This window comes from Bufo bufo, chromosome 3 (assembly GCF_905171765.1).
Source record: "Bufo bufo chromosome 3, aBufBuf1.1, whole genome shotgun sequence".
Lineage (NCBI taxonomy): Eukaryota > Metazoa > Chordata > Amphibia > Anura > Bufonidae > Bufo > Bufo bufo.
Window position 1 is genome coordinate 466,655,841 of NC_053391.1, and position 15,750 is coordinate 466,671,590.

General features: G+C 42.2%; 1 protein-coding gene across 2 annotated transcripts in view; it reads left to right on the forward strand.

Annotated features, from left to right (window-relative positions):
• Window positions 1-15,065, forward strand: part of CARS2 (cysteinyl-tRNA synthetase 2, mitochondrial) — a 102,255-nt gene extending 87,190 nt beyond the window's left edge. For both annotated transcript variants that reach the window (XM_040425218.1, XM_040425219.1), the window contains 6 exons: window positions 2,648-2,714; window positions 4,430-4,568; window positions 4,696-4,819; window positions 6,209-6,307; window positions 14,502-14,747; window positions 14,953-15,065. In XM_040425218.1, coding sequence (XP_040281152.1) covers window positions 2,648-2,714; window positions 4,430-4,568; window positions 4,696-4,819; window positions 6,209-6,307; window positions 14,502-14,747; window positions 14,953-15,012 — 735 coding nt within the window. In that variant the 3' untranslated portion in view covers window positions 15,013-15,065. The remainder of the gene's footprint in view (window positions 1-2,647; window positions 2,715-4,429; window positions 4,569-4,695; window positions 4,820-6,208; window positions 6,308-14,501; window positions 14,748-14,952) is intronic.
• The last annotated feature ends 685 nt before the right edge of the window (window positions 15,066-15,750 follow it).

Sequence of the window (15,750 nt, forward strand, 5' to 3'; positions counted from 1 at the left end):
GTGTTGGTGTTCTATCTTGGGATATGTATGTAGATCATCTTGTAATGAAGCTTTTGTCATTAGTTATACACTGCATGCTAATGAACGTTATTGTGGAGGATGTGGGTTTTTATTGCTTTTCTATTATATTAGTTAAATCTCCATATATTTGTTTGTATATAACTTGATTTCTGACAATACAGAACACTGTCACTGTTTCTGACCATATATATCTCTACATTTAGGAGACCAATCAGAGATATACTCATAGGAGGTTCAGAGGTTGCAGTCAGTTTAGGGCCCTGGTGCATGAGAAGGGTCAATGGCCTTTCTGATATGTAAGAGAACAACAATACTATACATGAGATATGACATACATTTTAATCAGGGCCTAAGAGCTTTAAGTTATAGCTTTAAAGCATGTCTTAAACTATTCCCATATAAGATCATCTTCCCTTGCAGAAAATGTCTACTATTTCATACAAATACTACATACTGCCCATAGATGCCCCTTTGCACATGAATTGTGGAGTTTACCTGAAGCAAGGCTTAAAGGGGTATTCCAGTTATAAAAAGTTAGCCCCTATCCACAGGACAGGGCATAACTATTAGGATCAGTGGGGGTCCTAAGGCTGGGACCCCCATGATCACAAGAATAGGGATTTGATACCCGTGTAGCTTCCCTAAATGAATGGAGCAGCCGGTTGGGCATGCATGCGGCCACACTATTAGTTTCTAATTGGGTACAGGGCCCCCGTTCTCGTATTCCTTGTGGTAGGACCCCCACCAATCTAATACGGTAGTTATTCCCTATCCTGTGGATAGGAGAGGACTTTATATAACCAGAATACCCCTTTAATGTGTTTCTGAAATAGTGTTTTACCCGGTGCATAGTGAAGACCACATCCATACCTGTGTGGCTTCGTAGGAGTAGTATGCCAAGGAGAAAAAGGTCACAGTGAAGTATCATAGTGAGGTGAGGCAATGGCAGACTGATGGGTTGTACTTCCTACAAACAAAAGATTTTACAGTAGAAGTGTGATGAGACATCTTAGAAAGCCACCATAAGTGCATAAAATGATTCTACCAGTCTTTAAGGCAAATCTTTTGTGAGCCTGAAAACATCCTTCTGACTCCTACAAAGAAGCTTTAAAATGCATATACCTTGTATAGACGTGTAGTTCTACCCGATGGCCCTCCTCTCCCATTCTCAGGGCTTTGTTGCTCTGTCAAACCGACAACAGCACTTCAAGCTTGATCAGATGACACACCATAATTTGTAGCTACTATACTATAGGCATTTCCTGAATGAATAGAAAATTGCAGAGTTTATTTTTTTTTAAAAACACACTCCTGTTCAATCTCATATCTCTCTGGTGCCGCTTCTATTGTTGTCCCTTCTGGTCTGTTTACTTGTATCCTGCAGTGCTGACCTCCAGGGGCATAACAAGTAACCTTGGGGCCCCATTCCACCATGACAGCAACATTTTCTGACAAACCTACGATTGGTCTCTGTACTGCAGACGGCTAAAGCATACATTGATGTTATAGTACAAGGATAATGCACATGGTGATGTCACAGTCCAGGAGAAATGTGCACAATGATTTAATAGTAGAATAATGTGTATAGTGAAGCCATAGGTACACACATTAACCCCTTAGTGACCACCCATACGTGTTTTTACTGATGTAAACAAAGGGGGTTTTAGCTAAACGGCTGGCTTTAATCAATCATTACATGTACTTAAAATGGTGTATTAAAAACTATAACTTGTCCTGCAAAAAATAAGACCTCCTACAAGTACATTTATGAAAAAACAAAAAAGTTCTAGCTCTTGGAATGCAATTTTTAAAAAATGTGCTTGGTCACTAAGGGGTTAATGTCACAAGATTGGCATAATGCACACAGTGATGTCACAGTACAGGGATGATCTACGCAGTAGTGTTTAAAACACTGAAATAATGCAAACAGTGATGTCACATGCACATAAGATATCACAGTACAGAAATAATGTAATGATGTCACAGCGCAAAAAGTAATGGCACACAGAAGGGAAAATGTGAACAGCAGAAGTAACCCTGAAGCTCTATAGTAAGATTTAGAATTGTCATAATTACATTTTCCATGGCATCTTCTATACATTTTACTACTAACTGCACCTTATGTCTGAGTGGATATGGGCCCCCATAGCAGCTGCTATGCCTGCTACCCTGGTAGTTACGCCCATACTGATGTCTTGTTACATCCAAGTGAATGCTGCAACCAATCACTGGCCTCCGTTGTGCTGTACATTTAAATGGGTTTTTCAGAAATAACTATTTATCGTCCTGCACTCCGTTTGTCCATTTTCCCCGCCCCAGCTTTTTTTTTTTCATGAGGGGTATGAGGTCATGTGCTCTGCTGCAACCAATGCTTGGCTTCAGTGGTGATGTGTCCCCCAGAAAAATGTCACCGCTGAAGTCAGTCATTGACTGCAGGTGACAAAGTCCATACACCAGCCAGAGCAAAACAAGCCGGGGGCCCAGAAGATGGACGAATGGAAGTCAGGTGACACGGAACAGGTAAGTGTGAATCAGGGATGCAGGCTACGGGCCATCAGTAAATAGTTCATTAAGCTCTTCACTGACTGTACACTTCTGACCCCTTTTTATATGTACTTTTCTCTAGGAATTTTTGCAGTCTTTCTCTTCTGATGAGTTCCGGATGTTTTGTCTACGCTCTAAGTATAAATCAGGTATTGTCATTATATATAGTATTTAAAGACCGTCTGTCACCAGCGACCTTCCTATCAAACTGTTGCAGTGACATATAGCTGTTTTTCTTCTGTTGATCCGTGATGGTGGCAAAGCAGCGAAGGAGGGGCTGTCGACAGAAAGGAGTGGAGCTTGGGTGCAACAGGAACAATGGTGATGCCCTCATTGCACCAGACACCTAATTTGCATATTAAGAAAAAGTATCCCAACTCAGGAATGGAGCTTCGGATCAATAATAGAAAAACAGTGTTTTATTAGGTGAACCATAGCTACGTGTCTATGGAAACAGTTGGATAGGGAGGTCGCTGATGCCAGATTCCCTTTAACCCCTTCCTGATCTTGCTATTTTCACTTCTTTCGTTTTTTTACTACCTGCATTCCTGGAACCATGACTTTATTATTTTTCTGTTCACATAGCTGTATGAGAGCTTATTTTTTGAGTTACAAATGTTACTTTCTAATAGCACTATTTAATATTGCATATGATCGGTAGCTGGAAAAAACTTCCAAATGCGATGGAGTTAGGGGAAGAAAATGCATTTCCGCCACAGTTTTATGGATTTTGATTTCATGGCGTTCTCTGTGCAGTAAAACTGACTTGTTACCTTCATTCTCTGGGTAAAATAAATAAATAAAAACTTTGGGAAAAATGATTTTCTTTGCATCACCATATTCTTACACTCATAACTTTTTTTTACTATAACTATACCTACAGAGATCTGTAAGGGCAAATTTTTTGCATGATGATCTAGTCTATTGATACAGTTTTGGGATGTGTATGACTTTTTGATCTTTTTATTCAATTCTTAAGGAGGTGAATCGACAACAAAATGGCGAACCGTTTTTTTTTTATTTTGTTACATTGTTCACCTTACGGGATAAATATTTTTATATTTTAATAGTACAGGCATTTTGGGACAAGCCAACGCTAATGATCTTTTTTATTGTTTATTTTTAATATGAGAAAGGGGTGATTTAAAAATTTTTAGATTGCTCTTATATTTTTTTAAAACTTTTTTTCTTTACACGTATAAATTAAGACTTTAACACAAGCGTGCTAACCCAGTGCTACCTCTATTATATGTGTACACTGAGTAGTCAAGAAATCCATGAGCTGTGGGGATAGCTCTGCTCACCCCCACCTTCCTTATGTACAGACATAAGAGACAGCACTGGAATCAGCGTGCCAGTCACTACCTTATATGCCCTCAGAAAGGATTTTTCTGTGCCAAAATAACATTACCCTCCTGATGTTTGTCATAGGGTGTCTCACCACCTTGCAGAAAAACAGAAAAGAATGAACATGCCCAGTTTTGGTGCAGATGAACTCCATTGAATGGGGCAAATCTGTGGGCAGATTCCAGGGCATTGCAAACTGCGAACCTCAGCAGAAATCCAAGGACCAGCCTCAGGTTTCTACTGCAAGTTCCACGCTAAAAATACTCATCAGATTTTTTAGAAGTGTATTTCTGCAACGTGAACATACCCTTATACTACCCCGATTTCAAGTTTACGTTGGACATCATCGGAAATACTGCCAATTTGACTTCACAGTTTGATGCAAATTCTGGAACAACAGAGCGTATTACTTTACAGCAGAAGCAGTGACTACTTCCATAGCAGGCTGTGGCAGATTATCAGATTATCTCCTCTGTTTTCTGCTTTTGCTTTGACCTATTTTAATCTCCATTCCTAGCTGTGGAATACAGTAAGGATTCCATGAATGAAGCCACGAGCACCCTGAAAATAATCTCCTCTTTCCTTAACGATGCCAATGCCTATCTGAAAGGTCAGCTCATTTGTGAACCTGTACAGGAGGATATACTTTGGCAAAGGTAATTAATTGGATTTTATTTTATTCCTAACAATAACCTGTTATTTTACTAGATGACTGTAGGAAGGCTAACAGTCTTCTCTTTTTTTCTTTTCTAAAAAAAATGCCTTTCCTCCTTTGTCAAAAAGACTGAATGAAACCAGAATGAATGTTAAAGCAGCGCTTGCAGATGACTTTGACACTCTACGAGCTGTCGATGCCGTTATGGACCTCATTCACCATGGCAACCGACAGCTTAAGACCGTTTCCAAGGTAACCCATCAGGATGTAATCTAAAGATGGCAGCTGTCCACATCAGCAGGCTTTAGGGTGTCCTATGGGTTGGTGTTAGTTCTAAGTACGTTAAGCTGGGAGTTCTCCGCTCAGACATGGGCTGGATATGTTCTTGTGTCTTCTTAGATTTGGTAGTTTCTATAGTTGATACAGTGAGGCTTTTTCAGCTGACCTGGGAGAATATTGTGGGGATTGGAAAAGCTTTCCATACATTATTAAAGGTCTTCTGATTGTTGTTCTTTGTTATATTCTCTGTGCTAAGCAAGGTCTAAACATTTCACACCTAGACCAGTTTTTTTCTTCATGCATGATTTATCAGTATGTTTCAAGAGAAGATCAATTACTACAGACCTCATCTCGTATATACAGTAGAAATAACTTAAAGGGGTTTTCCAGGATTACTGTGGTTTTAAACACATGTGCTCATGTAGTTGCTTATATCATGTACATCTTCCCCATGTTGTTTTTCAATTTGGATTCTCCTGACCCGTTTTTCACCATGAAACAAATCTGTCTGGTTTGTTTCCATCCTGTATGTAGCACTTCCTGTTGTTATCTCCAACCAAACCCATGATGCACTTCTCCTTTATCTGCCACACCTCCAGCACCGCCCCTAACAACACCCAGCTAGTTTATAGCTCCTCCCACACAGCTAGTTACATAGACACTCCCCTATCACTGCCCCTGTATGGACATAACATCACAGGAAATAAGAAAGCGCTACATGGTCATGTGACCAGAGCCCAAACGGGAGATAGGAGCATTACAGGTAAAAGAGATACATTACAAAATGACAGCTACCTTCATAAATGATTATTTTAAAGCCTGCTAATGCAAATCAGAAAACCCATTTTAATGTAAAATACTTTTAATATGATACAAATGATTAGCAATTTATTAGATGCACAAGACAGGAGAAGGCACATGGATAAGGGTTGAGATCCGTGAAAAGCGGGTGCAGAGAACAAATAGAAAAATATACTGTACAACATACACTTCTATTCCAGATGATTCTAATGAGCTATCCCAGTTCTACTCTCTTTTTTTTGAGGTGATGACCTTATTTTAGCATTTGTTATGTAAGCAGTCTTGATGTAATCCTTTCATTGATCTTTTGGGGATTTTTATGGGCAATGCATATGTTCTCCCAGTGTCAAGCAATATATCTTTCTGTTACAAATGTTTTTAAAGGCTGACATTGGGGTCGGCAGTCGTCACATGTCCTTGGGTACTAAACAACACCTTTGTATCTCCACATCTGACAGAACCCTCCATTTACATGCTGGATCAATGTATCATTTTCGACCACTAGATTTGTTGAGATGTAACATATAACTACTGAGCACTATATGTTTCTGTCTCTTTCAGGGTGTGCCTCAGGCCCGTAGCCCTCTGGTTTATGGTGCCATGGTGTCTTACGTGGAGCAGTTTTTAGATATTCTGGGAATATCTCTGCAGGAGGAGCAGGTAATCATTTCATACTACATAGTCTATCCTCATTAAACTTGAATATGACAATATATTATGCAGAAACATCCCTCTTCTTCAAAGGATTTCTAGTAAAACAATGCTTTTTGTTATTTTTCTCCTATGAAAACTATATGCATGGGATAAAGTTATGTCAGTGTACAACCTAGCACATATGATATTCATATGAACTGTGAAACCAGAGCATCTACTCTGTGCGATTTTGTAACTAAATGATGGTTCTATAAAACTGATGCTCAGATGGGTAAGGCTACTTTCACACTTGTGTTTTTGCTGGATCAGGCAGGGTTCAGCAAAAACGCTTCCGTTACTGATAATACAACCATATGCATCTGTTATGAACGGATCCGGTTGTATTATCTTTAACATAGCCAATACGGATCTGTCATGAACTCCATTGAAAGTCAATCGGAGACTGATCCTTTTTTCTATTGTGTCAGAGAAAACTGATCCATCCCCATTAACTTGCATTGTGAGTCATGATGGATCCATTTTGCTCCGCATCCCATGACGGAAAGAAAACCGCAGCATGCTGCGGTTTGCTCTCCGGTATGAGAACGGAGCGGAATGCATTTTGGAGCACTCCATCCTGTTCAGTTACGTTTTGTCCCCATTGACAATGAATGGGGACAAAACGGAAGAGTTTTTTTTCCGGTATTAATACCTTATGACAGATCTCAATACCGGAAAATAGAAACACTAGTGTGAAAGTAGCCTAAAGTGATATATAAGAAAGAAGAGGTCAGTTTTAGATGGCAAATTGGGCCTTTGGTGCAATGGTGGAGTCACCTAAGCTGTAGCTAAGCTCCCCTTCTGTGTTCAGCCCCTCCTTCACTACTTTGCCACTGCCTGACCCTGTCAATGAAAGAAGCCAGATAGGGGCTGGCCACAGAAATGAGTGGAGCTTGGGTGCAAAAAGAGCAATGCACCCATGGAACCAAAGGCCTAAAGTGCATATTAAGAAAAAGTATCGTAACTCAAGAATGAAGCCTCGGATCAACAGAAGAAAAATGGTGTTTTAATCATGTGTCTATGCAAACAGTTGGACAAGGACATTGCTGGTGATATATTCCCTTAAAATACCATGTGAGCATACCCTTACAGATGGTTGTTTTGGCTATGACTGCTATAGGTTAATATGTCAATTTTTTTTATATCTCAACATACAGATGTATGGGTAGGTTCACCTCTGGGTTGGAGGCTCCATTCAGGGCCTACATCACAGATTTAATTAAAAAGACCTAATGTAAAAGTGCTTCATGCAGGACTCTTACTAACAGTAGACAATGGAGTCTGTTTGGGTCAGTTGTGTTCTGTCCGGCACTTCCGTTGTTCTGCTCCTCTAACTGGGCTTTAGATGTAGTCTTAAAAGCGGTTGTCCGGTTTCAGATATTGATATCCTATCCTCAGAATAAGTAATCAGATCAGCGTGGGATGCATCCATGGAAAAATAAAAGAGTCTTGTAATGCAATGATGAATTACTTGACTTGCTGACTCCTCTCACCGGGAGTCAGTGAGAAGTGCAATTACAGCACCTCCGTCCCATTCACTTCAATAAGACAGAGTGCAACTACAGCTGCTCCTTCCCATACAAGTGAACGGGACTGAGGAGTTGTAATTACACTGCTCACCGCTGCCGTGTCAATGGCGAACAAGAACACAGAGCGCGCACAAGTGCTGTGGTTTCTTCAGACAGCTGATCGGCAGGGAGTGGCGTCTCTAGCTTTCAAATTTTTTTTTGGGGGGGGGGGGGGGGGGGGCACACTGGGGACCAGGACAAAAGTAGGGGGAGCAGCTATAACAACGATACATTTACACAAGTACGCTTACAAATACTGCGATACTTTACCCAATACCTAAAACCGCAACAGGGAAGAAAAGTCCTGCTGTCTGTGGTTTTAAAAAAAAAAAACAATCACTCAGATTTCAACATGTCCTAGTTGCCTGTGGATGACACTTTTTTATAGGGAGGGGGATCTGTGGATGACACTGCTATGGGGGGGGGGGGGGGAATCTGTGGATGACACATACCGTATATAGCATCTTATGCTATATGTGTCATCCACAGATCCACCCCATGACGGTGTCATCCCCATTTCCCCCTCCATAGCAGTGTCATCCACAGATCCCCTTCCCTATAACAGTGTCATCCACAAATCTCCCTCCCCGCCGCTCACAGGAGTGTACATTTGACATTTCTAAACTGTAATCCATATCCTGCAGTAACTTTAACTTTAAATCAGGATTCAGCGGCCGCTCATCTCTACTAGTACCTTAACCTTACACCACTCGGCTAGCTTCGGTAACAGGGCCAGGCTACAGCCTACAGGCACTGCCTGTTAGTTGTTACCGAGCCAGTGCTGATTTCTGCAGGTCAGAGGTTACGGATTACAGTTTAGAAGAAATGTACACTCCTGTGAGCGGTCCAGACCAGTGGCGGATCCAGAGCCTGGTCTCGGGAGGGACACTTCCAGATTATTTTCTGTCCGCCGCCACAGAACAAGGGTGCTTATAGAACCGACTACACAGTGTAGAGGTATACTGTACAGTGTAGAGGTATACTGTACATTGTGTGGCACAGCGTAGAGGTATACTGTACATTGTGTGGTACAGTGTAGAGGTATACTGTACATTGTGTGGCACAGCGTAGAGGTATACTGTACATTGTGTGGCACAGTGTATGCTGTATGTGTATAACATATTTCACATGAAAACTTACAATTACTTGGCTTGGCCGTTGGGGATCTCGGACGCCACTTCACCACTTTGGCCGGGGGCTCGGCGGAGCTGATGTTGTGTTTTATCCTAATGAGAAAGATTTCATAATAAGGATTTGGAGAAGGGGCAGTGGGATAGCAGAGCAGGGAGAGGCTGGTGCTGCTACTAGGGGGTCATACCATGGGGGAGTAATAAAGCCCACCAGAATGCCCCCCAGTAGAAATAATTCTCCTTAGGCCGAATGCACATGGCCGTGTTCCGTGGCCGAGAGCGGTCCGTGGTATGCCGGGCTGGTTTCCTGTTCAGAGCAGGAGCGCATGGCGTCATTGGTTGCTATGACGCTGTGCGCTATTGCTCTGAACAGGAATCCAGCCCAGCATACCACGGACCTCTCTCGGCCACGGAACACGGCCGTTTGCATTCGGCCTTATAATGGGACAATGCAAACAATAGCTCAACTGGGGGCATTACAAGGAGGTAATGTCCCCCATAATGTGCCAGTATAAAATACCCCTATATAGTGCCCCCAGTAAATGCCCCTATAGTGCTCCTCTCCCCCCTTCCTCCTAGTGCCCCCCATAATGTACCAGTATAAAATGCCCCATATATTGTGCCCCAGTAGATGCCCTCAGTGTCCCCCATAATTTGCAAGTATAAAATACCCCTTCTTAGTGCCCCCCGTAGATGACTCCTTAGTACTCCTCTCCCCCCTTCCCCATAGTACCTACCATGTGTCCCAGTATAAAATGCTACTGTACAGAGCCCCCCATATAAAATACCCCTTCTTTGTGGCCTCAGTAGATGCCCCTATAGTGCCCACCAATAATGTGCCAGTAATAAGTGCCCTCAATAAATTGCCAGTAATAAGTGCCCTCAATAACGTGCCAGTAATAAGTGCCCCCAATAACGTGCCAGTAATAAGCCCCCCATCATGTGCCAGTAAAAAGAACCCCCATCATGTGCCAGTAATAAGCCCCCCCATCATGTGCCAGTAATAAGCCCCCCCATCATGTGCCAGTAATAAGCCCCCCCATCATGTGCCAGTAATAAGCCCCCCCATCATGTGCCAGTAATAAGCCCCCCCATCACGTGCCAGTAATAAGCCCCCCATCATGTGCCAGTAATAAGCCCCCCATCATGTGCCAGTAATAAGCCCCCCATCATGTGCCAGTAATAAGCCCCCCATCATGTGCCAGTAATAAGCCCCCCATCATGTGCCAGTAATAAGCCCCCCATCATGTGCCAGTAATAAGCCCCCCATCATGTGCCAGTAATAAGCCCCCCATCATGTGCCAGTAATAAGCCCCCCCCATCATGTGCCAGTAATAAGCCCCCCCCATCATGTGCCAGTAATATGCCCCCCCCCCTCCCCATGTGCCAGTAACAAGAGCCTCCCCTTATGTGCCTGTAAAACTATTGTGTAAAAAAACAAACAAACACTTATACTTGCCTCCTTGTCAGCGGTGCGATGCAGGCCTCTTCCGGCCTGTGTCCCGCCTGCCCCGGCCTCTGATAGGCTGCAGGCACTAGGCCGGCAGCCTATCAGAGGAAGGGGAAGGGACACGCCTCTCCCTCCCCTGCCCCGCCTCAGCACAGGCAGATGACTATGGAGATGAGCGCAATGGAAGCGCTCATCTCCCTGTGCCCGACTGTGGCGGCTCACTTAGGGGGGGCATTTTAGTTGGGGGGGGGGCACAGCGTGATGTAGGGGGCGCCGTGGCCCCCTCTGGCGCCCCCCCCCCCCCTGGCGACGCCACTGGGCGCCGGGACTCAGCAAGTTACCGTAAGTCATTTCTTTTGTTAATTGCATTTCAAGACTCATAACCTTTTCATTTTTCCATGGATGTATCTGTATGACGGCTTGCTTTTCTAGCAATTCTTCCATTCTTATTTGTGTTTTTTTTTTTTTCAGCTGTGGGAAAAATATGTTTATTTTAGGGTCAAGACAAATGCAGTGATACTAAATATGTATAATATTTTTTGCACATTTTAGTACCTTTGCACAACAAAAACAGGTTTTATGGGGAAAGTTGTTTTGGGCGGTGTCACAGTCCAGGAGTCATTACTTTTTTATTTTCTGTCGACATAGTCATATCATGGTTTGCTTTTTTGCGGCCGGAGTTATAGTTTTGAGGGTACCAATAATTCATGGACTCATTTTTATAATTGTTTTGGGAGATAGAAAAACAGCAAATCTGCAATTTTTTTACGCAATAAAAAAATGATTTTTTGAGGGTCTTTTACTTTTGGTTAAACTTTATTGAACATAACTTTGCAGCTTAAGTCCTTTAGTGGGAAAAAAAAGCAAACCATTATTTGATTACCGTACTTGTATTATGCTTTGGAATATATAGGATTCTATAGCATTATAGAGACTGTACACTGACAGGCAACCTATTAGGTCATGCTTGTAGGGAGATACTGATGGCAGAAACGGAGGTCTTTGTTAGGCCCCCAACTGCTATGCTAACACATTGCTACTCTGCGTTCCTGCCACTGGTTGCTGTTAGCTAGACAGAGAGAGATCCCCTCTGTTAACCACTGTGAGGTCCCATTCTGACCTCCCCTCCTCTGACAGGATCGCACAGCACTATAATGATTTATAATGCTGTGTAAACCTGAGATTCCTAGAATCTGTTGTATTACATTGTCAACAATATGTCAGTGTAAGGCTACTTTCACACTTGTGTTTTTACTGGATCCGGCTGGGTTCAGCAAAAACGCTTCCGTTACTGATAATACAACCATCTGCATCCGTTATGAACGGAACCGGTTGTATTATCTTTAACATGGCCAAGACAGATCAGTCATGAACTCCATTGAAAGTCAATAGAGGACGGATCCGTTTTCTATTGTGGCAGAGAAAACGGATCTGTCCCCATTGACTTGCATTGTGGGTCATGCCGAATCTGTCTTGCAACTAAACGGAATGCATTTTGGAGCACTCCGTTCTGTTCAGTTTTGTCCCTATTGACAATGAATGGGGACAAAACTGAAGAGTTTTTTTCCGGTATTGAGCCCCTATGACAGATCTCAATACCGGAAAACTAAAACGCTAGTGTGAAAGTAACCTTATTCAGTTGATTCAAAGACTCTCAGAGTTACACAGCATTGTAAATCATTATAATGCTGTGCAATCCTGTCAGAGAAGTGGAGGTCAGAATGGGACTACACAGCTAGCTCCGATCCCAGCAGTTGTTATGGGGGTTAGCTGTGTAGTACAATGGAGCTCCTGCTGCAGTCTTGTGGGGACATTGAGTAGTGCCCATGAAATCATCATGAGATATATGTCATGATGCGGAAACTAGCACTCAATCAAGATCATTCTTCATTAAGGAGTTAAAGTTTGCTGCAACTGTGTATTTAACGTGTTATAAGTGACAAATTAAAGGGGTTCTCCACTTTTCCTATATTGATGACCAGGATAGGTAATCAATATCAGATTATGAGGAGCCCGACTGCCAGCACCCTCCTGATCAGCTGTGTGAAGAGAATGCAGTGCTTGTACGAGCGCTGTGTTCTCCTCACTGTTTACCTGCTCGCCAATAACATTGCAGTGGTGAGCAGTGTAATTACATCTCTGCCATCCCCATTCACTTCAAATGGACAGCTCGGTCCTATTCAAGTGAAGGTGAATGAAATGGAAGAGCTTTAATTACCCTGCTCACACACTATATATTGACCCAAAAAAAAAGCCCTTTTACATGGGCCAACAATTACCTTCAGGCAATTTTCCTTCTGCTCATTAGATGAGGTAAAAGCTGCATTTACATGCAGCAGCCATCTCCTCTGTATGGGGTCCAGCGATGGCTACGGTGATCACTCGTCCCCAAACAGATTCATTGTTCCTGGGCAGCAGATCCCTGTTCAAACAGGTTGATCTACTGCCCAGAAAAGATGATTTTGTTGTCCACATCAATGATGCTTTCACCCAACGAATGAGCTTTTGCTCCTTTAGGCTGGGTTCAGACCTGAGCGTATTTGATATGCGCGTTTAACGCGTGTTTTTGTTGCGCGTTTTTATGCGCGTTTTTTGCAATAGTAAACGCGCGCGTTTGTGTGATTGACTGCAGTGTCCTATGGCCACAAACGCGCGTCAAAACGCCCCAAAGAAGCTCAAGAACTTGTTTGAGCGTAGGGCGTTTTTCAGCGCGTTTAAACGCGCTGTAAAACGCTCAAGTGAGAACCAGGGCCATAGGGAAGCATTGGTTTTCATGTGTTGAGCGTTTTACAGCGTGTTCAAACTCGCTGTAAAACGCTCAAGTGTGAACCCAGCCTTAGACTTGGCCTGTGTAAAGGGGCCTTTAGGCTATGTTCCCATTTTCATCAAGGGCTCCATCATGCAGCACTTTACCCTTCCCATCAAGACGACTGATACTGCACAGAAACCCAATGTCAATCGTCCCTGGTGTCCATTCTGCAGGAATTCCGACACCATACGACAGTTGTGCACAAAGGATAACATTTTGAACTCTTTGTAAAAGTCTGAATAAATATTGTGGAGATGAAATTATCCCACACACTTAACACTGTTTTCTACTCGCTTATCTAGAATACTTCCTTGCTTTTCTGTGGTTGGGGTAAAGTTATTAAATGTCACTATCGAAGACCTGCATCTCCCAGGATGCAATAGCTTTTATTAACATCTTCCTTCCCGGCATAGAAGAGTCCCTCACATATAGGCCCAGAGATACATATGGTATGTAATGCCCCCAATTTAATTATCCACTGTCTATAGAGTGATACAGCTAAATACTCCTATGGATTTAGACATGAATATGAAAGATATCTGGGGTGCGTCACTGACATCGCTACCCCAACACTGAGGGGAGAAGAGCAGAGAAGCTACTGAGCATGTTGGTCCACCTCTGAATACAGGAGGGTCACAGCAGGGGGCACAATCAGAGAGGAAAATGTATTGTATGTATATTGCAATTATACTTAATTTCAAAAGCCTTATTCATTGCATACTTTTCATGGGATAACCACTTTAACATTGGCGGCCCCTACCTACGTTTCATGAAGTAAGATGGGCCAAATGTACACCAGCCATCCGCTGGCATACATTTTAGCATAATCCCCTGCCGGCAAGAGTGGCAAAAAAAAAAAAAAAAACTTAAATGTTTGTGCAAAAATGTGGGACTTTTGTGCTTCTGGCATTCAGCCTTTGATAAATTCCCTCCTATGTATTATTTCACGCAATGGAGGGAATTATCAAGTCAGTTTTGCTAGAGGCAACAATTGCCATTATTTGCGTCAAACTTATCAAAATGTAACCCAAAAGGCTCTAATTTCTGGCACGAATAGTTAATAAATGTGTCCCACAGCAGAGAAGACAGAATTTTGGAACAAAATGTGCCACAAATATCTTGATGAACATGGGCCAAAATTCCAAAGAGCATTGAATAGTAATACTGGATGTTAAGGTTTTTTCTCTCTCTCTTTTATACGTAGGTTTCAGTAGACGGCAAACAATCTGCTCTTCTATTGAATGTGGTGGATGAAATTGTAGACTTCAGAAGCAAAGTTCGTAATTTCGCTCTAGCAAGTGAGGTGACTGTGCAAGACTTGCAGAATTCCGAAGAGGAAAGGGTGCTGCAGAAGGCGAGGCGGAAGCAGATGATTAAAGACAGGGAACCTCTGATGAGGGCCTGTGATGGAGTGCGCCTGAATTTAGCTGGGTACGGAATTAATATTAAGGTAAGTTGCTTCCTCTACTATGAACAGTTTGCTCATGTCTCTTGTTCCTGCCTCTTTGTTTGACATATTAGAAGCTGTTGATGCTTTATCACTGTCAACAATTACAGCTGAGAGCACATAAAAAGCAAAGATGACTTCCCGGTGAATTCCAGACACAGCATGCCAACTGTAGAAAATCTAACACTATTTTATTCTTATTTTCCAGGACAGAGGGACTGTTTCTACATGGGAACTGCAGAACAGCAAGGGAAATCAGGAACAATGAGATTATTTATTACATCCTGCCATTATTCCACATTAAAGTGATATATTTTTTAAGAAAAGTGTTATATTGTTTTGCTCAGTAATGATAGTTGGTGTAGATTTTTTTTTCTTTCTGTGTAAACCACAATTTCATGGCAAGATACAATTATATAATGCAAAGTAAAAGCAAAGCCGTTTCCCCTAACAACCAATTCAGCTAATTTATAAGAAAAGAAAAAAGCACAGTTGTTTGCTATTCCACTTGAACATCGGATTGCGGAATAGTAGGCAGCTTGCTCTGGTGGAAGGAAGTTGTGCAGCTGGGATATACAACTGAAAATAAATAAATAAATGAATATATATATATATATATATATATATATATATATATATAGGTTCAAGTTATTTTTAGGCCTCATGTACATGACTGTAAGGCCCCTTTCACACGAGCAAGTTTTCCACGCCTGACCCATTCATTTCAATGTTGTTTTTCATGCATCATTTCTGCGTTGCGTGAGAATAGCAGCATGTTCTTTATTCTGTGTTTTTCATTCAGCCCTGGCCCCATAGAAATAATTTGGATGCAAAGTGTTTTTCACTGATGGTTGCTAGGAGATGTTTGTAAGTTTTTAGTTTTTTTTTCACGTTCGTGAAAAACGCATCAAAATTGATTGCACCCGGGTGGAAAAAACAAACACTGAGCGCAATTGCAGACAAAACTGACAATGCTTTTCTTGCAAAATAGTGCAAGTTTCACTGA